Source organism: Stenella coeruleoalba (assembly GCF_951394435.1).
Source record: "Stenella coeruleoalba genome assembly, chromosome: 2".
Classification (NCBI taxonomy): domain Eukaryota; kingdom Metazoa; phylum Chordata; class Mammalia; order Artiodactyla; family Delphinidae; genus Stenella; species Stenella coeruleoalba.
In genome coordinates this window covers 169,374,565-169,399,717 of record NC_137147.1, presented here as the reverse complement: position 1 = coordinate 169,399,717, position 25,153 = coordinate 169,374,565, and the positions used below count along the sequence as shown (strand labels likewise).

At 41.2% G+C, this 25,153-nt stretch overlaps 1 protein-coding gene across 1 annotated transcript in view; it reads left to right on the top strand.

Moving 5' to 3' along the window:
• Nucleotides 1–25,153, top strand: part of LOC307182395 (uncharacterized protein) — a gene marked incomplete at its 5' end in the record, with an annotated part of 150,171 nt that overhangs the window by 67,163 nt on the left and 57,855 nt on the right. The window contains one exon of the mRNA XM_079913621.1: nt 16,643–16,701. Within this exon, the coding sequence (XP_079769747.1) occupies nt 16,643–16,701 (59 nt within the window). The remainder of the gene's footprint in view (nt 1–16,642; nt 16,702–25,153) is intronic.

Below are 25,153 nucleotides of genomic sequence, written 5' to 3'. Positions count from 1 at the left end.
TTTTTCACTGTGCCTTATTTTAAAGAGTTTGGGAATGACCTACAAAACGGATTGTGTGCATGTTATTTAAATGGAAATGAGATATTAAAGCTATGAAAAGAATGAAGCAAGAATGCTGTTCATATTAGTTGTTATAGTTATTGTGCCTGAGTGTTACACTGAACCAAGAATTTCCTGATAGTGAAATCAAAAGAGAGAAATCTTATGGGTTACAGAGTTATCTTTCCTTGCCGAGTGAGCATACCAATTTTTGAGTCAAGACAATATCCTCCTGCTTCAAAATTCTAAAGTAAATCTACCACATGGAATAAACAAGTGGAACATTGAGCAATAGACATGTAACAGAAACAGAAAATGTTTTCATCCATCTTTGGCAGATACATATGTTACTTTATATTGCCCTTTTTCATAGTGACTTCCATTAAAGACCAACATTAATGTTTGACTCCATTAAGGCAGTTCTGAGAGGGTCTATTTTAATATGCTCCTGATGAATATTGATATAAGGTGACTCTAGGCTGGAACGTTTACAACCTTAAGGAAAGAATGGGTGGCGTGGGAATCTGTCTTTATTAAATATAACTTTTCTCACTGGGGCTTTAGTACTTGTGTTAGCTGGGACCCAATAAAGACACCACTTTTTACAACCACACTCTGAATTAACTGAAAAATAAAATATATCTGTAAGCAGATGGAGGTCACAAACATCACCTTCATTACTCATAAGGCTGATTTTGGAAGATGTGGCTTCTAGGTGTAGGCAAGGAGTCTCCTCACTACTGAACCCCAGAAACAGACTGATGAACCTACGGGGTGTCGGGCAGCCCTGGACCAGGGAAGGCCCTCACAAAGGGATTGGGAGGCGCTGAGAAGAACATGTGCTCTTTTCCCAAGTGAAAGTAGAGGAGCTAAGCCAGTACATACCCACTTTTGACTTCCAGACTCCCCAGTCAGATTAGCTCGCAAGGGCAGAGAGAAGCCAAGATGTTTTGTTACTTGGATTCTTCCCCTAGGAAGGAAGCGCGAGGAGTAGGGAAGAAGCATTCACAAAAGTGTATCTGGATAGGTGATTCAAGGCTCTACTCTCTGGCAAGAGCTTTAAAGCAGTGGCTGCTGATTTAAGACATATTCGTTATATCAGTAACACTTGTGGATGTCACATCTGCATTTCTGTTATGAAAGGTGAGGGTTTTAAGCAGCTGGTCGCTCAGATGGAGGATGCCCACCTTGGCTTGAGCTGGTAGACAGGGAAACCTGTGAGCAAGGCCAAAATCCTCTTCAAGAAGCACTGTCAGGGCTTCCCTGGTGGCGCAGTGGTCGAGAGTCCGCCTGCCGATGCAGGGCACACGGGTTCATGCCCCGGTCCAGGAAGATCCCACATGCCGCGGAGCGGCTGCGCCCGTGAGCCATGGCCGCTGAGCCTGCGCGTCCGGAGCCTGTGCTCCACAACGGGAGAGGCCACAGCAGTGAGAGGCCCGCGTACCGCAAAAAAAAAAAAAAAAAAAAAAAAAAAAAGCAGCACTGGCAGGTGCTTGATTGGGACGACCCGCTTGTACACCATGGTGCGTGAACCAAGTGATTTTGGCCTAGAAAACAATGCATTATCTGCTTATAGAGTTGTAACAAAAGGTCAGTCATACCCAGGGAAAGGCCAGAGTCTAAGCAGCATAAGCTCTTGGTATGAACGCTGGGCTACATTAGCTGAAAAATGTACCCCCCCCAGGTAACAAACACAGTGACTTCCTGAATCAAGCAAATGGGGAGTTTAGCGTTCTGAAGTAAAATTCATTTTTGGGATAGTTGGAGATTTTGTGGTAAGATACATTTTATTTTAAAGGGAGAGATGAGAAATCAAGATAATAGATATGTGGGGGAAAAGTAGATATCTAGGGTCTCCTTTTTGATTTGCTGCCAAAATATTAACCAAACTGTGTCTTATTAAAGCAAGTCAGTAATTGAATGGGTTAGGCTAATTACCCACAGTCAAGTTTTAGTGACATAGCTATACCACAAACAAGCATTGGGAACTAGGCACAGTCAGTGGTCTGAGCTGTTACAGAGTTCAGCTGGGCTGTCCAGAGCAGAATTTCCATCCTTTGCAGTTTCCTTCCAAGGGTTCCACTGGGAGCTTAATAGGAGCAGCTGAAAAGTGTGCATAACTGTTAGCGCTTCCATTTCTCTCAGCAAAGGGACTTAATTAAACTCAGTTATACACATAATTCACACAGCTTTGATTGTTCTTTCTGAGCCCCTTTCAGCATTGCTTTGGCTGCTAATTTGCGGCTTGCTTGGAGTGGAGGGGAAAGACTTATGCAGAATAAATATATTCAGTATTTTTTCTTTGTTTAATAAACATGGAGCTGATAAACACATCCAGTAGTTAGGGGAAACTGTATGTTTGCCCTGGAAGAAGGGAATTTGGATAATAGTAATTTCATAAAGTTAGTGAGAGTCACTATTATTCTATACTTATTGGCCCACAACAAATTGAATTCCTTTTTCTTCATGTTTGTTGGAGGTGTCATGGGTTACAGTGTTTCAGACTCTGTATTTGATTTAAATTAGACTGAATGCTAAGTTCTTCACTCGGTAAATGCATTATAAAGGAAAGAAGAGAATTGGCGATCTCTGCTGAATTTCGGTTATCCAAAACCAGATTTCAGACCATTCATCTACTTAGAAACCATTGATAGCTCTCCACTACCCACAGAATAACTCCTATAAAAGCAAATTTGGTGAAATTTGCTTCCCTAATTCGGCCTGATTCTAACTGTTCAGAGACTAAACACTCTTATGTCTAGTCGTATTCATCTGTGGCTTTTCTTCAGACCCTGCATGTTTCCCCTTGTCTGCTATCGTCTGCTTAATCAGTTCTTTATGCTGTGTAGCACAGTGGTTACAAGCACAGCCTCTGTGTTTCAGACTTGGCTCTACTGCTTAGTAGCTGAGCAATCTTGGACAGATTTCTTAATCTATCAGTGCCTCAATGTATGTATCAATAAAATGGAGCTAATAATAATATTTATTTCCTAGTGTTGCCATGAGAATGAAGTGGAATACTGCATATAAACTGCTTAAAACAGTGCTTGGCTCATAGTAAGCATGCCATAAGTATTAGCTCTGATGTTCATGGCGATGATGATGGTCATGATGATGAATGGAATGCCCTTCTCCGGCATCTACTTATTAAAACTTTTGCTCATTCTAGGTCAATTCAAATTCCACCTTCTCTAAGAAGCCATCCCTCACTTCCCCATATTTCTAGTTTGTATTTATTTAAGTGGACTAAAATACATGTTGAAGAGTGATGGTATATGGGAGAACATAAGTAGGACCAACTAGCTTCATGAAGAAACTGAATTTTGCTTGAAATTTTCTAATGCAGTGGTCATTAACGTAAGTTAACAGAGAGAAAAATGGTCAATCTGAGTGAAGAGAAAGATGGGGTGATGTAAGATAGGAAAAAGCAGAGCATTTATGAGGAAATGTCATGGGTTTTTGTTTGGCTATACATAAAGTTGCCCAAGGGAGGATGTGATTCTGATGCTGAGGAAACAGGACAGGGCTAGAGAGATTATCTCTAGTTGTGTTGTGAAATTCCAGTGAACAGACCTTCAGAGATCTTTCACTTTCTTCCACTACCTGCAGCACATTTTTCTAATAGTATCTTCTTTATATTCATAACACATTGATGTAGTTAACAGAAGGCAAATAAGATCCCTGTTTTATGGGAAGGCGACTCCAAGAAGTTAATCGAATGGCCCAGGTCTCAGACCCTTAGAAGGGATGCCAGAGTGTCCTTTACTAGGTCCTTGATGATCATATGAAATAGTATGGTCCTGATACAGACAGTGTGGTACTCTATTCAGTTCTAGTGTGCTGAATACACCATGCTGTGGGCTGCAGTAATGCAGCTTTGTTTTTCTTTGGATTACCTGTAGTACCTCAACTGCATGTTCTGCACTCATTATAGTGGGATTCCTGTCGTGTCCCAACACTTTTTCAGGCCTGAGAAGGTAAAGCCTCATTATAGCCAGAATGACTTGGTCCCACTCAACTGTAGGCAATGAGGCTAAGAGAGCTCTTACTGAATTCTCTAGTTAATCCCTGTAAGTCAGACATATTTAGTGGATTTACCCATCTGCTGCTAAGATATAGAATTAGTCTTCTACAAGGTCACGTATATATGGGCGCTCTGGACACACACAAGCCTATTCTTGCTGTGTTCTTGCTCCCCTCTTGAGTTTCTTATTTGCACAAGGACCTGAGGCTTCCCTGAATCTCGTAGCAGTTGACCAAGGTACTCTTCCTAGCCTTTACCATCACTGTTCTCAGAGATTACGTCCCCCAGGAACTGGCTGAGGTTTTGTTCTTAACTAGATATCCCACTAGTAACCATGGTACCATTGCCATTCTCTGTCTACTGAGTTTGGCCACCAGCGCAAGCCACAGATTAGTCCTGGGGTTACTACACACATTGGACTCTGTCCACCGGGGGTCAATCCTATTCCTAGGTAACTTTTCTGTAGACAATCTCTGCCCATTGCAGACTAGCCTGCTGGAGAGATCCCACTACACTCGTAGCTTGTGTTTATACCCAAGACTCTTGAGCTGAATTTACCCCAGACCCTGAGTGTCCCTCTAAAAAATATGTGGAAAGAAAATGAGGTATTCCTCTGTAGGCCGGTTGAATATTTAGCAGGAGTCTGCCTCACTTTCAAACCACCCTATTTTATTTTAACTTTTCTTTAGTAAGGATATATAATAATTTTAAAGTATTTTAGATGTCATTGTTAGTAGCTTTGAAAAAAAAACCTTCTATTTCCTATATTCCAAGTGTCTCCAGTTTTCCACAACTGTCATTGAAATCTCTTTCTGATGGTCTTTCATTCTTATTGTTGTCATGGTTGTTTTTAAGTGTGTCCCTTCAGCCATGTGTATTGTACAACCAAGCTTAATAGTTAGACTGAAGTTCTAGGCTTTGAGGCCCCCAGTTTGCTCAATCAAGACCGAAAGAGCCGACACAAGAGCTGATGTATGCAAGGGGTGGATGTCCCCACTGGGAGCATCCCAGTTAGGGACAATGACTTTTTGCTTGAGGAATTGCTGATTCAAATGTGTATGAGTTAGGCAGGGACTTGATTGCACTTGCAATGCAATGCTCAATAAACATTGCCATTGGAACTTCCCTGGTGGTCCAGTGGTAAAGACTCCACCTTCCAATGCAGGGGACGAGGGTTCGATCCCTGGTTGGGGAACTAAGATCCCACATGCCACGGGGTAACTAAGCCTGCACGCCACAACTACTGAGCTCGCACGCCTCAATGAGAGTGCCCACGTGCTGCAAACGACGGAGACCACGCACTCTGAGCCCCTGCGCCACAACTAGAGAGAAGCCTGCACACCACAGGCCTGCAGGCCACAACTAGAGAGAAGCCTGCACACCACAACAAAGAGCCCGCGCTGTAGCAAAAGATCCCGAATGCCTCAACGAAGACCCCGCGTGCCTCAGCCAAGACCCAACGCAGCCAAAAAAATAAAGAAAATAAATAAATAAACAAATATTAAAAAAAAATGGCCATCACCTTTCCCAGCATTGTTATCATCATCATCGTGAGCTGATATTCTTTAGGAACAAGCCTACACTTTTGTGGATATGCGTTTTAGGAATACATTCTCTGTGCATAAAGTGCTGTAAGATGGGGTGGAATAACTTTGTAAAAGTGAATGAGTTTTCATTTTCTAAAAAATATTTTCTTTTATTTATTTATTGGCTGTGTTGGGTCTTCGTTGTGGTGTGCGGTCTTCTCGTTGCGGTGGCTTCTCTTGTTGTGGAGCACGGGCTCTAGGTGTGCGGGCTTCAGTAGTTGCGGCGCACGGGCTCAGTGATTCACAAGCTCTAGAGTGCAGGCTTAGTAGTTGTGGTGCACAGGCTTAGTGGGGCGGCACGTGGGATCTTCCCAGACCAGGGCTTGAACCCATGTCCCCTGCATTGGTGGGCGGATTCTTAACCACTGTGCCACCAGGGAAGTCCGAGTTTTAATTTCTTATGTTCAGCTTTGGTTCAGAGGATATGTGAAGCAAACAACAAGGTAGAAGGTGTCAGTTCAATATAGCAGAGGTACACTATGTGAAGAAATGGTAAAGGTCAGGGAAGTCAACTGAGATCAGGGAGGGAGCCAGGAACTCCACTGACTAATCAATCAATTGATTGTTTAGAGCCTTGTACACTTGGTGAGAAGAAAGTGATATGAAGGAAGCTTTACATAAGGTTTTTGAGGAAGGGAGTGTCATGACCACACTTTTGTCCTAACAGGCTCCTTCTGTCTGCTGTGAAGAGAGTGGACTGTAAGGGCCAAGAGGGGAAGCCAGGGGGCCCCGTGAGGTGCTGTCGACGTAGCGCAGGGGCAAGATGGCTGTGGCTATGTTTGGAAGGTAGGCGTGCAGATAGTAAAATGTTGTATCAAACAAACACTGAAGAATAATTCATACAAATGATTAACTTAGCATAAGTGCTAAAAAATAAAAATGTTAAAATGCTAAAAATTAAACATATTAGGAAAAAGAATTTATGATAATATGGCAAAGAATGAGTAGCCTAATATCAATACATAAGGAACTCATTACATGATAGGAAAACATAAAGTCTGTAATAAAGTGTCCACTCTGCTTGCCTTTGTGAGCTGATTGATTGATACTTATTCACAAACTTCGTAACAGATTCTGGACAAGTATGCTGACTTGGGACTTCTCTGGTGGCACAGTGGTTAAGAATCTGCCTGCCAGTGCAGGGGACACGGGTTCGAGCCCTGGTCCGGGAAGATCCCACATGCTGTGGAGCAACCCAGCCCGTGCACCACAACTACTGAGCCTGTGCTCTAGAGCCCATGAGCCACAACTACTGCAGCTCGCGTGCCTAGAGCCCGTGCTCCGCAATAGGAGAGGCCACCGCAATCAGAAGCCCACGCACCGCAACAAAGAGTAGCCCCCACTCGCCGCAACTATAGAGCGCCCATGCGCAGCAACCAAGACCCAACACAGCCAAAAATAAATAAATATATTAAAAACTAAATAAATAAAATAAAATTTAAAAATCTAGTGCCATCCAGAGAGAAAAGAAAAACTTTTTCAAAGTGGATGGAATTCATTCACTGGACCAGAAAGGGTCACTATTTCTGAGAGTCAGAGCAGTTCCAAATACTTGAGTTAAAAAACATAGGGCTTCCCTGGTGGCGCAGTGGTTGAGAGTCCGCCTGCCGATGCAGGGGACACGGGTTCGTTCCCTGGTCCGGGAAGATCCCACATGCCGCGGAGCGGATGGGCCCATGAGCCATGGCTGCTGAGCCTGCGTGTCCGGAGCCTGTGCTCCGCAACGGGAGAGGCCACAACAGTGAGAGGCCCGCGTACCGCAAAAACAAAAAACAAAAACCCCCCATAAATGTGTTTTAATATAATCTAGATGGTATAAATTGAAATTTTCATCTAGCTTTTATTGTTGTCGTTTAAAAATATTACCAATAGAATGTAAATTGGTGCAGCAACTATTAAAAAGTGTGGAGTTTCCTCAAAAAATTAAAAATAGAACTACCATGTGATCCAGCAATTCCACTTCTGGGTATTTTTCTGAAGAAAACAACAACACGAATTCAGAAAGATGTATGCACTTCTAGGTTCATTGCAACATTACTTGCAATAGCCAAGACATGGCAGCAACCTAAGTGTCCATCAACAGATGAATGGATAAAGAGTTGTGGTACATATAAAATATATGCAATGGAATACACCTCAGCCATAAAAAGGAATGAGATCTTGCCATTTTCCACAACATGGATGGACCTAGAGACTATTAGGCTGAGTGAGATTAGTCAGACAGAGGAAGACAAATACTGTATGATTTCATTTATGTGTGAAACAAAACAAATGAACAAACAATAAAACAGAAGCAGACTCAACCACTCGAACTGGTGGTTGCCAGAGGGGTGGAAGTGATGAGTGAAACAGGTGAGGGAGACTAAGACATAGGAACTTCCAGTTATAAAATCAACAGGTCAGGGGGCTGTAATGCACAGTGTAGGGAATAGAGTCAATAATATTGTAAGAACTGTATATGGTGACAATAGTAACTAGACCTGCAGGGGTGATCATTTTGTCATGTGTAAAAGCAGTGGGTCACTATGCTGTACACCTGAAACTAATATAAGATTGTAAGTCAACTACGCTTCAATAAAAAAAATTCTCAGTGGAATATTTTATAGGTGAAGAATCTAGAAAACTGAGGAGAAAGGCAGGCCAGTGTTGCTGGGCCTCAACTAGGGGCAGGACGGGCGGACGGGCGCCGCCCAGTGGACGCGGGCTGGAGTGGGAGACGGGGGTGGCGGGGGTGTGTGTGTGTGTGTGTGTGTGTGTGGTCTACAGAGAGAAATGACAGAAGTCACGAGATAGATGCCCGGACGAGGCTATAAGCTCTGGGGAAACACCCCTAATTGCTCCCAGAAATCTTCTCAGGAGATTTACTAGAGGGTGTATTGTCTTGTTACCCTAATACATTTCCCGCCCAAACAATTATTATTCTGCAAAGCAGAGTAAAACACCCCTGAAAATAAAGGTCATATTTACAGAAGCTCGAGCCGGAAAACCAACCAAAGTAGATGGCTTGTTCACCTCTACAGACAACTCAAGGGCGTAATTCACACCGACAGCGGCTGAGACTGCCTGGTTACAAAGGCCTTCTTCACACTTCAGAAAGAGCCAGGAGACGCGCCCAGTACAGAATCCATTCACGAGTCCAGGGGCAGGTAGAAAGCCATCATCAAATCCTTCCCGGCCCCCCCGGCAGCTCCACTTACTAGATGTATGAGCACTGCGGCAACCTTGTTCTCAGCTTTGTATTGTGAATAGTACATTTAAAAATAAATATTTAGTGCTCAGAGCGCTGCTTCAAAAATCTGTATTATAATTAAATGAGCTATTGAGAAAAGAGGTAGCAGCTTGCAGAGTCACTCTAAAAAAAACCCAGTGAAGACTATGTATATAACACACACACACACACACACACACACATGTTATTTATAAGATAGTGCAAAAGCTGTATTGGTGAGGGAGTGAGGAGAGATGGAATCATACAGTTTGAGCATTAAGACTGCATCTTTTTTTTTTTTTTTTTTTGCGGTACGCGGGCCTCTCACTGTTGTGGCCTCTCCCGTTGCGGAGCACAGGCTCCGGACGCGCAGGCTCAGCGGCCATGGCTCACGGGCCCAGCCGCTCCGTGGCATGTGGGATCTTCCCGGACTGGGGCATGAACCCGTGTCCCCTGCATCGGCAGGCGGACTCTCGGCCACTGCGCCACCAGGGAAGCCCCAAGACTGCGTCTATTAAATCCTCCTGCAAATCTGCTCTCATCCTTGTGGAGAAAATCAGAATGAACTATGAACACTGGTGTTTCGTTTTGTGTTCTTTCTTTTGAGTGGTGTTTCTCAGTTGGTTTGCCATCAAAAAGAACTGAGGTAGGAACCAAGCTGCCTTTGAAGACATGAGCACAGTGCTGGCGGTAAAGCGGAGACCTGGGCTGAGGCAGGACCATGAAGTCCACCTAGTGTTTATGCCAAGACATACTGTCTAGGAAGACGCCAGATTTGGACCACTGCCTGGTGCAGCATGCTCTTTCTCTTCCCTGACCTGTGACGCGCCAAAGAAACAGACCCTGGGTGATTTTTTCAAAGTGTTGAAATGATACTGCAAAGCCCTTATGATTGCTGGGGATGCTGGGATAGTGGGAATTGGGGATAATTGGGGAATTAGTGGGAACCAGGGATGACGCTGGGAAGAGGCAGGGACCGCTCTGGATACTACCAGGGAACCAGCCTTCGGGGCGGTGGGTGTCCCTGCAGCGCCCCCTCTGTGCCCTCAGCGCCCGGCCGCCAACACTGCCGGGCCCAGGCTGCTGTCCCCCGGTGCTGAATGGGCTGCATTGCACTTGATTCATGTCTGGAGCAGCTCCATTGATCTGCGTCCAACTGCAAAGGAGACTGAGAACATGGGGATCCAGACTTTTCAGCCATGTTTTCCCCACGATGCTCACAAGGTAGGGAATTCCTCGCCCAGAGGGATTCGGATGCTGGGCTATAAAAAACAAAAAACACAAAAACCACCTCCCCAAAATGTCATGAGACCCCAAGGCTTAAGATGCAGCCTGCGGTTGATCAGTTAATTGCTGCCAAACTCACAATATGGCAGAAGTTCCCATCAAACTGTGTTCAAATTCTGCGATTGCCAGTGAAGAAAAACCCCAATCTACAGTCCGAAAGGACAAGACTTTTCGTTAATTCTGCACTGGTGTTCAAGAAGCCGTGCGCCTTCAGGCCAACAAGTGACACTTGAGCTTTTTTTTTTCTCGCCACTTCCTTCTGTGAGTGACTCTGTGGATCCAGGGCCACAAACAGCTGTGCCCCCTTGCTGGCTGTTGCCACGAGGGAGGGCGTCCCCTCCGCCACACACCCTGCAAATCAGCCTCTGAGCAAGTTCCACTCGGTTCTTACGGCAAAGGAGAAGCTCATTAAAAAGCCAAACTAAAAGACCATAGATGTTTCCTTCCATCTTCACGTTCTGTAGAACAGACATGTATGTGGATGTTTGCGTGATTTGCAAGAGAAAGAAATCCTTCAGCAGAGTGACCAGCTAAGCGTTGCCCACCTGTGAACCAACCCACGTACAATGCAGAAAATGAGGACACGCTAAATAAATCTGGAGTGTTCCAAACTGCGTCTGTGCCTATCTCATAAAGATTTAAATGGGAGAAGAAAGGGAAAATAAAGAAAAGAAAAAGTATGACTGTATGACTCGGGAGAAAGGTAAACTGTTTAAGCTGTCTGGCATTTGATACCGTGGGTGATATCTTGCCAAGGGTATCTGTCAGAGATTTTTTTTTTTTTTTCAATGAAAGTGCGTATCTGGCAACCTTCCCACAATTTGTGGAATGCATCTAGGGCACCGTCTCTGCAATGGGTGGTCAGCCGGCTCTCCTAAAGTTTCACTTGGCAGTTGCTTTTTAACAAAATCTAAGTCCCAGTAAGGCCTCCCGGACCTTTCATGTGTTTTCTCTTTGCGGCTGCTCACAGCTGACTCATGTCGGTGGTCACTTAAAGTCTGTTTTCCTTGTTATTTACCAAAGCGTTGGAGATGTGTCTTGCAGATGGCAGATTGTTTTAATGTTGGCTTATAACAAGTCATGTCAATCTGTTTGCACTTCAGATATCCTGAGTGCCAATTGAGCTAGAGAAGAGTTAACTCTTGGGATGAGAAGTCTTTATGATATTTTAGAGAAGGAAAAAATAATACATATACATGTGTATATATATATATGTAAATACACACACACACACACACACACATATATTGGTCTTAAGAAAACCCATGCTTTCAAAAAACAGGAAGTGTGCTCTTCAGAACACAGCAGTTGGGAGATAAAACTAGAATAATTCAGTTTAGCTACTTAGGCCTGGGGTTCCTCAACAGACATGATAATAGAATGTAAATATTGATATCCAGCTGTCAGCCCATTGGCCTTCCTCACAGAAGTTAGGAGAACTTGGCTTCCCTTGCTGAGAGCTGGCTAAGGACAGGCGGGAAATTCAGACAAGAATATATTTATCAGATTTTTCCTTCTAAGTTTGAGGCTTTAAAAAAACACCACAGAGGAAACGCAGGGCTTCCTCTCCAATGGGTCTTTCTTGCTCCGCTCTTACCTTTCCACCTTTCCCACCTGTCACAGTTCCAAGGGACCAAGAGGTTGGATCCTTCTGAGCACTTTTCTAATGGGTTAAATTAGACCTGGATGGGTAGTACCTGACCTGACTTATCTATAAGGCGTAGAGCTTGGCCTTGAGAGCTGCATGCTTGCCACTAACCTCCTCGCCTCCCACTGGGTCCCCCTGCCTTCGCTTTCAGCCCACTTGGGTCTACCTTCCCCTTTCACAGCCTGAGTGAGTCTGGTAGCCTGTATTTAAAGCTCTCCAACTGGGACCCACTGCTTAGTGGAGTCTTTTCATTTGGTTTGCACTCTGGCAATATTCAAGTAAAGAAAACATCAGGTAATGGTAAATGCTACGATGGAATAAAACACGATAGAGGGAGAAAATGACTGGGGCTACTCTTATAGGGTCAGGAAGAGCCTCGCTAAGAAAGGTGACGTTTTCACAGAGATCCGAGTGAAAAGAAGTGGCCAGCCTTGTGCAGATCTGAGAGAAGTCCAGGCAGAAGGAATAGCAAAAACACCGAAAGCAGCTCCTTGGAGAACATTGGAGCCTCGGGGAAGGAAGAAGGACTGGGGTCTGTCAGGCAGTGGTGGAGCCTTGAAGTCTATGTAGATCTTCTGTCATCATGATGGTAGAGTTTGAATTGGGGGTGGGGGAGGTGGGGGTGGTTATACTCTGGTGTACAGTTTTGAAATATCTCCTTGGCTGCTATGCAGAGAATGAATTACGTATGTGTGGGCAGAGGGAGTGGAAGCAATGATCTCAGTGACCAGCCTGTCACAGCAGTCCAGGAAAACGATGCTTCTGGCTTAGGCTTAGAGAGTCTCAGTACAGTGGGGACAATGGATGGATCTGGGGTGTGGTTTGGAGGTAGAGTTGACAGACTTTGCTGATGAGTCGGAGGTGAGGGAGAGGACTGTGCGAAGATGGAGGGTTTTTTGGCTTGAGCAACTGGGGAGATGGCAGTGCCATCTGTTAAGGCCAGGAAGATTCGAGAAAGAGCGGATCTGTAGAGGGGGACACAAAGAGTTGTGTCCTGATGTGGCCATGGGAGCTGTGGGATGGCTATCAGAAACCAAAGTGGAGGTGTTAGGCAGGCAATTAGATGTGCTAGCCTAGAGTTTATGTCAGGAATTCCATGTTAGATTGGAACTAGAATGTAAACTTAAAAAGTAAAATGAAAAATTGCTGAAAGAAAACTAATATGGCTATTGTTATAATCTTAGAGTATGATATAAATACTGTTTCAAATCATAAAAGACTAACAGATTTGACTATATACAATTTTTTGAGGTATAATTGACATATAACATTAAATTAGTTTCAGATGTACAGCATAATGATTTGATATTTGTACATATTGCAAAATCACCATCACAGTAAATCTAGTTAACATTCGTCACCTTACATAATCACAAAATTTTTTTTCTTGTGATGAGAACCTTAAGATCTACTCTCTCAGCGACTTTCAAATATGCAATATAGTATTATTAACCATATTCACCATGCTGTACATCCCCATGATTTATTTATTTTATTTTATTTATTTATTTTTTTAAAATGTATGTATTTATTTTTATTTATTTTTTGGCTGTGTTGGGTCTTCGTTGCTGTGCACAGGCTTTCTCTAGTTGTGGCGAGCAGGGGCTACTCTTTGATGCGGTGCGTGGGCTTCTCATTGTGGTGGCTTCTCTTGTTGCGGTGCATGGGCTCTAGGTTTGCGGGCTTCAGTAGTTGTGGCTCACAGGCTCTAGAGCGCAGGCTCAGTAGTTGTGGTGCACGGGCTTAGTTGCTCTGCGCATGTGGGACCTTCCCGGACCAGGGCTCGAACCCATGTCCCCTGCATTGGCTGGCGGATTCTTAACCACTGTGCCACCAGTGAAGTCCCGATTTATTTATTTTATAACTGGGGGTTTGTACCTTTTGACCTCCTTCACCCATTTCAGCCTCCCACCAGCCCCCACCCCTGGCAAACACCAGTCTGTTCTCTGTACATGTGAGCTTGCTTTTGTTGTTGTTTTTAAGTGATATATGGTATTTATCTTTCTCTGACTTATTTCACTTACCATAGTGCCCTCAAGGTCCATCCATGTCACAAATGGCAAGATTTCATTCTTTTATATAGCTGAATAATATTCCATTGTATAATATATACCCTATCTATTCATCCATTGGTGGACATTTAGGTTGCTTCCATATCCTGGCTTTTGTAAATAATGCTGCAATGAACATGGGGGTGCCTATATCTCTTCAAGTTAGTTATTTTGTTTTCTTTGGATAAATATCCAGAAATGGAATTACTGAATCATATGATAGTTTATTTTTAATTTATTGAGGAACCTTCATACTGTTTTCCATAGTGGCTGTACCAATTTACATTCCCACAGTGCACAGCATTCCCTTTTCTCCACATTCTCACCAGCACTTGTTATTTCTGCCTTTCAGCCATTCTGACAGGTGTGAGGTGATATCTCATTATGGTTTTGATTTGCATTTCCCTGATGATTAGTGATGTTGAGCCCCTTTTCATGTACCTGTTGGCAATCTGTGTGGCTTCTTTGGAAAAATGTGTATTCAGATTCTTTGCCCTTTTTTAATTGGATTGTTTGGGGGTTTTTGGTATTGAGTTGTATGCATTCTTTATGTATTTTGGATATTAACTGCTTATCAGACACATGATTTGCAAATATATTCTCTCATCTGGTAGATTTTCTTTTTATTTTATTGATGGTTTCCTTTGTTATGCAGAAGCTTTTTAGTTTGATGTGGTTCCACTGGTTTATTTTTACTTTTTTGCCTTTGCTTTTGGTGTTAGATCCAAAAAATCATCACCAAGACCCATGTCAAGGAGCTTACCACCTAGGTTTTCCTCTAGAAGTTTTGTGGTTTCAGGGCTTACATTGTAGTCTTTAATCCATTTTGAGTTGATTTTTGTGTATGGTGTAAGATAGTGGTCTGGTTTCATTCTTTTGCATGTGGCTGTCCAATTTTCCCAACACCATTTATTGAAGAGACTGTTCTTTCCCCATTGTATATTCTTGGCTCCTTTGTTGTAAATTAATTGATCATATATGTGTGTTTTTGTTTCTAGGCTGTCTGTTCTGTTCCATTGATCTATGTGTCTGTTTTTATGCCAATACCACACTGTTTTGATTATTATAGCTTTGTAATATAGTTTGAAATCTAGGCACATGATGGCTCCAGCTTTGTTTTTTCTCAAGTTTGCTTTGGCTATTCAGGTTCTTTTGTGGTTCCATACAAATTTTAGGATTGTTTGTTCTAGTTCTATGAAAAAAACCATTGGAATTTTGATAGGGATGGCATTGAATCTGTGGATTGCTTTGGATAGTATGGACATTTTAACAATATTAATTCTTTCAATCTCTGAGCATGGGGATTTATTTGTGTCTTCTTCAGTTTCTTTCATTAACGTCTTAGAGTTTTCAGTGTACAGGTCTTTTACTATCTTGTTAAATTTATTCCTAGGTATTTTTTATGTAATTGTAAGTGGGATTATTATTTTAATTTCTCTTTCTGGTAGTTCATTATTAGTATATAGAAATGCAACAGATTTTTGTGTATTGATTTTATAGCCTGCAAATTTACTGAATTCATTTATTGGTTCCAACAGTGTTTTGGCGGGGTCTTCGGGGTTTTTTATATGCAGTATCATGTCTTCTGGAAATAGTGACAGTTTTACTTTTTCCTGTTTAATTTGGATGCCTTTTACTTCTTTTTCTTGTCTGACTGCTCTGGCTAGAACTTCCAATACTATGTTGAATAAAAGTGGCAAGAGTGGCATCCTTGTGTTCCTGATCTTAGAGGAAATGCTTTCTGTTTTCACCACTGAGTATGATGTTAACTGTGGGTTTGTCATATATGGCCTTTGTTACATTGAGGTATGTTCCCTCTATACTCACTTTGTTGAGAGTTTTTTTTTTTCTCATAAATGAATGCTGAATTTTGTCAAATACTTTTTCTACATCTATTGAGATGATCATATGATTTTTATTATTTGTTCTGTTAATGTGGTGTATCACGTTGATTGATGTCTGAATGTTGAACCATCATTGCATCCCTGGAATAAATCCCACTTGATCATAATGTATGATCCTTTTAATGTATTGTTGAATTCTGTTTGCTAATATTTTGCTGAGGATTTTTTCATCTCTGTTCATCGTGGATATTGGCTTGAAAATTTCTTTTTTTCTGTGACATCTTTGTCTGGTTTTGATATCTGAGTGATGTTGGCCTTGTGAAACGAATGCGGAAGTGTTCCCTCCTCTTCTGTTTTTTTTGGAAGAGTTCGAAAAGGATTGGTATTAATTCTTCTTTGAATGTTTGATAAAATTCACCAGTGAAGCCATCTGATTCTGGATTTTTGTTTGTTGGGAGGCTTTTGATTACTGATTCAATCTCCTTACTAGTAACTGATCTATCCATGTTTTCTATTTCTTCATGATTTAGTCTTGGTAGGCTGTATGTTTATAGGAATTTATTCATTTCTTCTAGGTTGTCTAATTTGTTGGGATATAATTGTTCATAGTAGTCTCTTATGATCTTTTGTATTTCTGTGGTATCAGTTGTGAGGTCTCCTCTTTCATTTTTTTATTTTATTTATTTGAGTCCTCTCTCTCTCTCTCTCTCTCTCTTTTTTTTTTTTGGTTAGTCTACTTAAAGGTTTGTCAATTTTATTTATCTTTTCAAAGAACCACCTCTTTCATTGATCTTTTCTGTTGTTTTTTTCAGTCTCTATTTCATTTATTTCCACTTTGATCTTTGTTATTTCCTTCCTTCTACTAACTTTGGGCTTGGTTTGCTCTTCCTTTTTTAGTTGCTTGACATGTAAATTTAGGTTGCTTATTTGAGATTTTTCTTGTGTCTTAATATAGGTGTTCATCATTATGAACTCCCTTCTCAAACCTGCTTTTGCTGCATCCCCCAAATTTTGGTAAGTTGTATTTCCATTTTCATTTGTCTCAAGGTATTGCTTAATTTCTCTTGATTTCTTGTTGACCTGTTGGTTGTATAGTAGCATATTGTTTAAGCTCCACATATATGTGAATTTCCGGTTTTATTCTTATAATTGATTTCTAGTATCAACCATTGTGGTCGGAAAAGATGCTTGATATGATTTTAATCTTCTTAAATTTATTAAGACTTGTATTGTGGCCTAACATATGATCTGTCTTGGAGAATGTTACATGTGCCCTCGAGAAGAATATGTATTCTGCTGCTTTTGGATGGAAAGTTCTGTATCTATCTGTTAAGTTCATTGTATCAAATGTGTTGTTTAAGGCTGACGTTTCCTTATTGATTTTATGTCTGGATGATCTATCTACTGATCAAAATGGAGTATTAAAGTCCCCTATTATTGTTGTATTGCTGTCTATTTCTCCTTTTAGATCTGTCAATATTTGCTTTATATATCTAAGTGATCCTATAGTTGGATGCATAAATAGTTTACACATGTTATACCTTCTTGTTGGATTGACCCCTTAAGATTACGTATGTCCTTCTTTGTCTCTTTTTAGTCTTTATTTTAATGTCTATTTTGTCTAAGTATAGCCATCCCAGCTTTCTTCTGGTTTCCATTTGCATGGAATATTTTTTCCCACCCCTTACCTTTCAGTCTGTATGTGTTCTTACATCTGAAGTGAGTCTCTGTAGGCAGCATATAGATGGGTCTTATTTTTTTAACCCATTCAGCCACTCTGGAGAATTTAGTCCACTTGCATTTAAAGTAATTATTGATAGATACATACTTATTGTCATTTTGTTCATTGTTTTCTGGTTGTTTTGTAGCTCCTCTCTGTTCCTTTCTTCTTCTCTTGCACTATTCCTTTGTGGTTTGATGACTTTCTTTAGTGGTATGCTTAGATTCCTTTCTCTTTTGCATATCAGCTGTAAGTTTTTGCTTTGTGGTTACCACGAGGCTTACATAGAACAACTTATATTTGTAACAGAGTCTATTTTAAATTAATAACAGCTTCAGTTTGAATGCATTCTAAAACTCTATATTTTTACTCCCCTACTCCCATTTTTATGTTTCTGATGTCACATTTTATATCTTTTTATCTAATGTACCCCTTAACTAATTATTTTTGTCATAATTATTTTACTACTTTTGTCTTTTAACCTTCATACTAGCTTTATAAGTGATTCATCTACCACCTTTACAACATTAGATCTTTCTAAATTTTACTATATACTTACCTTTTCCAGTGAGGTCTCTACTTTTCATATGTTTTCCTATTACTAATGAGTACCCTTTCTTTTCAGCTTAAAGAAGTCCCTTTATCATTTCTTGTAAGGCTGGTCTAGTGGTGAAGAACCCCATTAGCTTTTACTTGCCTGGAACTCTCTTTTTCAATACTGAATGACAACTTTGCTGGGTAGAATATTCATGGTTGGAAGTTTTTTTTTTTCTTTAGCACTTTGAATATATCATGCCACGTCCTTCTGGCTTATAAAGTTTCTGCTGAGAAATCTGCTGATAGTCTTACGAGGTTTCTTTGTACATAAGAAGTTGTTTTTCTTGTGCTGCTTTTAAGATTCTCTCCTTGTCTTTAACTTTTGATATTTTAATTATGTGCCTTGGTGTGGGTCTCTTTGGGTTCATCTTATTTGGAACTCTCTGCATTTCCTTCCCCAGATTAGGCAAGTTTTCAGTCATTATTTCTTCAAATAAGTTTTCTGCTCCTTTCTCTCTTCTCCTTCTGGGAATCCAATAATACAAATGTTGGTCTGCTTGATGTTGTCCCATAAGTCCCTTAAGCTATCTTAAATTTTTTTTCCTTTTTTTCCTTTTTGCTGCTCTAATTGGGTGAGTTCCACTGCCCTTTCTTTCTTCTGCTTCATCTAATATGCTGTTGAATGCATCTAGTATATTCTTCAGTGCAGTCAGTACATTCTTCAGTTCTGTGATTTCTGTTTGGTGCTTTCTTGTACTTTTCTATTTCTTTGTTTAAGTTCTTGCTGTGGTCGTACATTCTTCTCATGAATTTGCTGAGCATTTTTGTAACCATCACTTTGAACTCTTTACCAGGTAGATCACTTATCTCCATTTCATTAAGGACTTTTTCTGAAGTTTTATCTTGTTCTTTCATTTGGAACTTATTCCTCTATCTCTTCATTTTCCTTGACTCTCTGCATTGGCTTTCCATGCATTAGATGAAAGAGCCACCTCTCCCAGTCTTTAAGGAGTGGTCTCATGCAGGAAGTGAGCCTTATCCTTCAACATTGTTCTAGCTGTTGGTTGTGTCCCCTTTGTGATTGTCCAAGCAGCCTATTTTATTCTTAGTGGCTCCCAATAATTAAGGATGTGCCAAGACCTGTCAGTGTCCCAAAGGGCATGATCTCAGTCAGCACCTAGATTCAGGCTGATTGGAAGTCAGACCCTCAGAAAACAGCTTTTGAAGTATGTAAATATACATACAGTCCTGTGAGACTTCAAGCATAAACCCTGCTGGCCACCATAGCCAAGCAAATTAGAGATGTTTCCTGACAACAGCTGCAAAAAATCAGGGCACCAGAGGAGGGTACAAGCTCCTCTCCAGGAGATACCAGTGAACTGGAGTGAGGCAGAGGGAGAGTGCAAAGATGGTGACTGCCAACCTCTGTCCCCAGAGAGTTCTCCAGCAGGTTCCTCCCTAGATGTGTGTTAGGTTAGATGCCTGGCACTGAGGCCGATGCTTTAAGACAAGCAAATAAGCCCCTTTCACATAAAGTCTAGGCACTGGTTCCTGGGACAGGTGAGTCTGAGTGCAAGAGCCCTTTAAGAGCCTTTCTCATTTCACTATAGCTTGTGGGTCTTGTGGACGTGAGCCCTGCTGATTTTCAAGCTAGCTGATTTGGGGACTCATCCCTCAGGTGCAGGTCTTAAAAGTTGGAGTGCCTGATGTGGGGTTCAAACCCTTTGCTGCTCAGGGAGAAGCTCTGGGATTTGAGTTCCGTCTCAGTTGTGGGTCACCATGCCAGGGTAGGGTTTATGGCAAGATGTATCTCAACCTCTCCTACCCACTTTGATGTGAGGTTTTTTTTTTTTTTTTTCTTCATTTGCCTGATATGTAGGAGTTGCTCCACTAGTTTTTAGGTTTTTTGGAGGAAATTGTTCTGTATGTTGCTGTAGATTTGGTGTGTCCATGAGTTCAGGATCTTCCTCTGTTGCCATCTTGAACCAGAACCGAGAAGATTTCCTCTTGATTTTATAAGAGGGGTTAGCTGGAGGAAGGAGTCAAAGACATCCTTTAAGGTTTCAAGCCCAAGAAGCTAAGAAAAGAATGGTGCTGATCAGAGGAATAACAGGAAATCAAGGCATGGGAAAAGATGTTGACCTAAGAAAAGGGATGGGTTTGGTTTTAAACAGGTTGAATTTCAGGTGACAACATTTATCCAGATGACTTAGGGATCTCAGGCAAGTGGAGGTGTGAATCTGAAGCTTGGCCATGTCAGAGCCAGAGGCATAGGTTTGGGACTGGTCCATAAAGAGGCCATCAAAGCAGACGAAACTGCTCAGGGGACCACAGAGAAGAGGTAGACGAGAACAAGGCTGATTCTTGAGCATTGTCCACACTTCCGAGCCTGAAGGAGGCAAGTAAATCACTAAAGAAGAGATAAATATTCAAAAAAGTAGAAGGAGAAACAGGATAGGGTAGCATCACTCATGAGAGGACAGTTTCAGTGTGAGGATAAATAACCAAAATTGACATGTGGCTAGAATAAGCATAATGCTGAGGTCAGAAAGTACTTTTAGGAATCACGTAGTTCAAGTCCTCATTTTGTAGGTGAGGCCATTGGGTCTTAAAGAAGTTAATTATCCTACCCAAGATCACAGATACTGAGTTACACCAATGTAACTTTATCTCTGCCTCCTGTTCTTTCAGCTAAACCAAACCCTGCCATCTTGCCATTTTTCTAATTGTCATATTATGTAATCTACAATACACCATATTTAAGCTCTTAGAGGCAGGGACCATATTTTTTTAAAAAAACTAGATGAGAAAGACTCAATGCAACCTATTATTGTCCATAAAAAATGGTTCATGATAGGGCTTCCCTGGTGGTGCAGTGGTTGAGAGTCCGCCTGCCGATGCAGGGGACACGGGTTCGTGCCCCGGTCCAGGAGGATCCCACATGCTGCAGAGCGGCTGGGTCTGTGAGCCGTGGCCGCTGAGCCTGCGCGTCCGGAGCCTGTGCTCCACAACAGGAGAGGCCACAACAGTGAGAGGCCCGCGTACCACAAAAAAAAAAAAAAAAAAAAAAAAAAAGATTCATGATGTTATTGTATCAAGTTCAGGATTATCCTATGTCATTAACTGGAGAAGTCCAGTAATGAGATAAACAGATTAATTGGAAAAATCTAGTAATAAACAGAAAAAGAAAATACATTTTATTTTACAAATATGAATTTATTTTCCTTATTACAAACTGGCAGACATTTATTTTAATAAAAGAAAGAAAATGTAGAAAAGTACATATAAGAAAATAAATATCACTGATAATCCTACCACCCACAGACAATTACTCTTAGTATTTTAGTGATTTTTTTTCTCATGTTGTGTCTATTGGTTTATACAGTCGAGGTCATACACAAGAGACAATTTGTTTTCTGTTTTTTCTGTTGATGTTATATTACGAACATTTATTGTGGCTGACACTCATTTTTTGTGATTTCTTTATTTTCCTTCCAGTTTTATTGAGATATAATTGACATATAGCACTGTGTAAGTTTAAGGTGTGCATGATTGACTTACATACAACATAAAATGATCATCACATAAGTTTAGTGAACATCATCATCTCATATAGATACAAAATTAAAGAAATAGAAAAAAACTTTTTCTTGTGATGAGAACTCTTAAGATTTCCTCTCTTAACAGCTTCCATATATAACACACAACAGCGTTAGTTAAATTTATCATGTTGTACGGTACATCCCTAGTACTTATTGTGTCTGACACTCTTAAATGCCTCCTTGTACCTACTCTTACCTTCTTCATTACTAACAGAACCAGGAATTTGTTTAAGGAGAAATTTAGTTTCTTTTCAACGAAAATATTCACATTCATACAGCCCGTTGCAGCTAGGGGTGATGATGCAATGCAGTTCTAGGCAGTGACACCTAAGGAGGGGTTGCTGGTAGTGGGAGCAGGGGCTTCTGAGAAAGCTTTTAAAAGGAACAGACTCAGCTGGCATGTTACTTGTGGCCTTTTGTCCCTTCCCTCTTCTTCCTGTCTGGTATGCATACATGATACGCTGAGGGTAAGTGGTACAGCAGCTACCTTTGCCTGTGAGGTGGAGATGAAGGATGGAAAGATTTTGAATCCTTGGTTATATCATCAAGCATCAATATCAGCCCTAGACTGTATTTCTCTATACTTCTTGATGTGTTAAGATAAAGACTTTAAACCTCATTTGTGTCAAGTTCTGTATTACTTCCGGCCCAAAACAACATTGATGAATACATTTAGTGAATAAATTTTAAATGCTCCCCTTTGCATCATAAAATGCTGTTGTGCATTTAATTGTTAACTCGTGCCTCATCTTCTTTCAGAAAACGTTCTGAGGTAGCTTATAATAATTGGCAGCAGTAGTACAGAACCTTTCAAACCATGGTAACAGAATATGGTTGAATTAAGGGGAGAGATAGTTATTCTAGAAAAACTACACGAAGGAGAAATACAGGTGTTAAATCTAAAATTTACCTCCGAGTTTCTGGCACCGAACGCTAGTTATCTAATGGCTGAAACCATACCAATTTATCAATTTCTTCCTAGCACGGAGTTTTAAAAAATGTATCATGTGGATCTAACTATGAAAGTCTTTTAAAGCAGTTTTTAAAAGATGCAGCAATTTTATCATAAATTATCTAATACCAAATCCCAATAAAGGACAAAGTTTTAAATATCAATCTATAATCCAGGTTAGCCCCTTCTCCCCAAATGTAATCTTAAACTGTCTGCTGCTATCTTTGGGGGCCTTTTTAAAGCCAAAACAGTTGAGAAAAAGTATATAAAATGGAAGAGAGTTTAAAGGACATGCAGGAAACCTCACCCTTATCTTCATAGTGTATTATTTTCCTCTACATGAAACGAGATGAAAAAGAGAGAGCTCTCACACTGGAACACCTTTGTCTGGAGCCTCCGCAGCTGCCTTCACCGTGCTTGGCCGTATTCACCTGGAGTGCACAGAAGGACCTTATATTAAGCTCACAGTGAATCGGCTCCCGCATTCATTGTCCAGGTGTGGTGGGGGCATCAGCCACAGCAATTCTCAGCATTCCTGTGCAAAAAAGCAGGCAGAACATTTTTTTTAAATACCCAACTATCAGGAAAAGCTCTTCATGTATTTGTTTGTTTCTCTGAACAGCTGGTTATGCGTTCTTCTCTTGGACAATGTAGATGTGTAGCTAATCATATTTCTTGGTTTTCTTTGGTTTCCAGGAAACTTAGATGCAAATTTGCAACCCAGCCTTTTCTTTAGGTCCAACGTTTCTGCCTAGTATTTATTTTCACACTCACTTTTATTTATAATTTCAATAAATTATGTAATTTATATTATACATAATATGCATACATTTTTATTATATACATTATATGCATATATATATACGTTTCCTCTGGATATTAATTTTTAAAACTTATATTTCATTATACATGTGTGGCTTCAAATCCTTGTTAGAATAAGGTAGAGTAGAAATAATTAAATACAGGCAGTCAAAATAATTTGTCCAGGTATGTGGTTATCCGGTTATCTAAATAAAAGATTAGAACTAGAGAACCAAGGCATGATCGATTACCATATACCTCTCAAATATTAGTAATGAGGCTTTGGGCCAGGTTTAGAGAGCACAAGCTTTGCGAACACTGTCTTTACAAATGCTGGATAACAGAGCAAGGATGATAAGTACTATAAATAGTCAGCTGTGCCTGATGCAATTCTAAATGGTCTCCATGTGTCATCTCACCTGCTCCTCACAGCAGCGCCCACCCCCCCCCCACCCACCCAAGAGGTCAGTTTCATTGGGTGGCCAAAAAAGTTCATTCGGGTTTTCCCGTAAGATCGTATCCCGGATGAACTTTTTGGCCAACCCAATATTATTACCATCACTGTTTTACAGTGAGGAACCTGGGTACAGGGAGTCCCTGGGGTTACCTGGAAGGACGGCCATGGGTTGTTTAGAGACCAGCTAGGTAAATGGCAAGGTTGATAACTGCTACTTCAGGTAATGAGCCTGGGGGTAGTCCTGCCAGCACTCATCCTGGGAAGCATCTTTGATTGTTTGTTTTTTCGTTTTAATTTTCAGTTATACAATATGGTGTCATCAACTATTGTCACCAGGTTTTACCTTAGATCCTTAGACCTTATTCATCTTAGAGCTGAAAGCTTGTACCCTTCTGTCAACCTCTCCCTACTCTCCCCACCCCTCCAGCCCCTGGCAACCACTTTTCTAGGAATTTGGCTTTTGTTTTTTTTAATTTCACGTATAAGTGATACCATGCACTGTCTTTCTCTGACTTATTTCACTTAGCATAATGCCCTCAAGGTCCAACGATGTTGTCACAAATGGCAAGCTTTCCTTCTTTCTTGTGGCTGAATAATATTCCATTGTGTATGTATACCACATCTTTATCCATTCATCCATTGAGAAACACTTAGATTGTTTCCATTTCTTGGCTGTTGTGAATAATGCTGCAATAAACATGGGGGTGCAGATAGCTCCCTGAGATAGGGATTTCATCTCCTTTGGATATATACCCAGGAATGGGATTGCTGGATCATACGGTAGTTCTATTTTTAATTTTTTGAAGAAAGTCTGTACTGGTTTCCATAGTGGCTGCACAAGTTTGGGAAGCTTCTTTGACTCTGCTCAGCTGTTGTTCACTGGTACCTGGTTGAAAATGCTGACTTCTGCACCCTAAACCCAGGAGAGATCACCTTGGTCTGAAAGAACTTTCAGGACAAGAAGAAATGATCATCCCCTTCCACTGTAACGGCACCTCTTCCTAATGCCTGTGCAGTGTTTGGCTTTGAGCAGGGCTGTGGCCAGACCAACCCTGATGATTTAGTTCCAACACCCACCCTTAGAATCAGCATAAAGCAGAAAGGTCACAGGGATTCCGGGAAGTGGTCTCATCAACGCTCAGCTACCCGTATGCGACACTTAAGCCTTGTCTACCCAGAAAGTCCCCAGGTTCCCCAGTGTAAGATTTCCATTTAGGGTCTTTGGAAAAATCATATTGTCTCCAATCTGTGAGATGCTGCCACTTTTGTGCAATTTCTGCACGTACACAGTTGCCTCTTTCACGGCTGCACACGCCTGACAGCTCCTGAAAACATTGTCCAGAGTCACCCAGCCAGACGGGCCATGTAGAAAACCTACACATTGTGGGCACAGATTC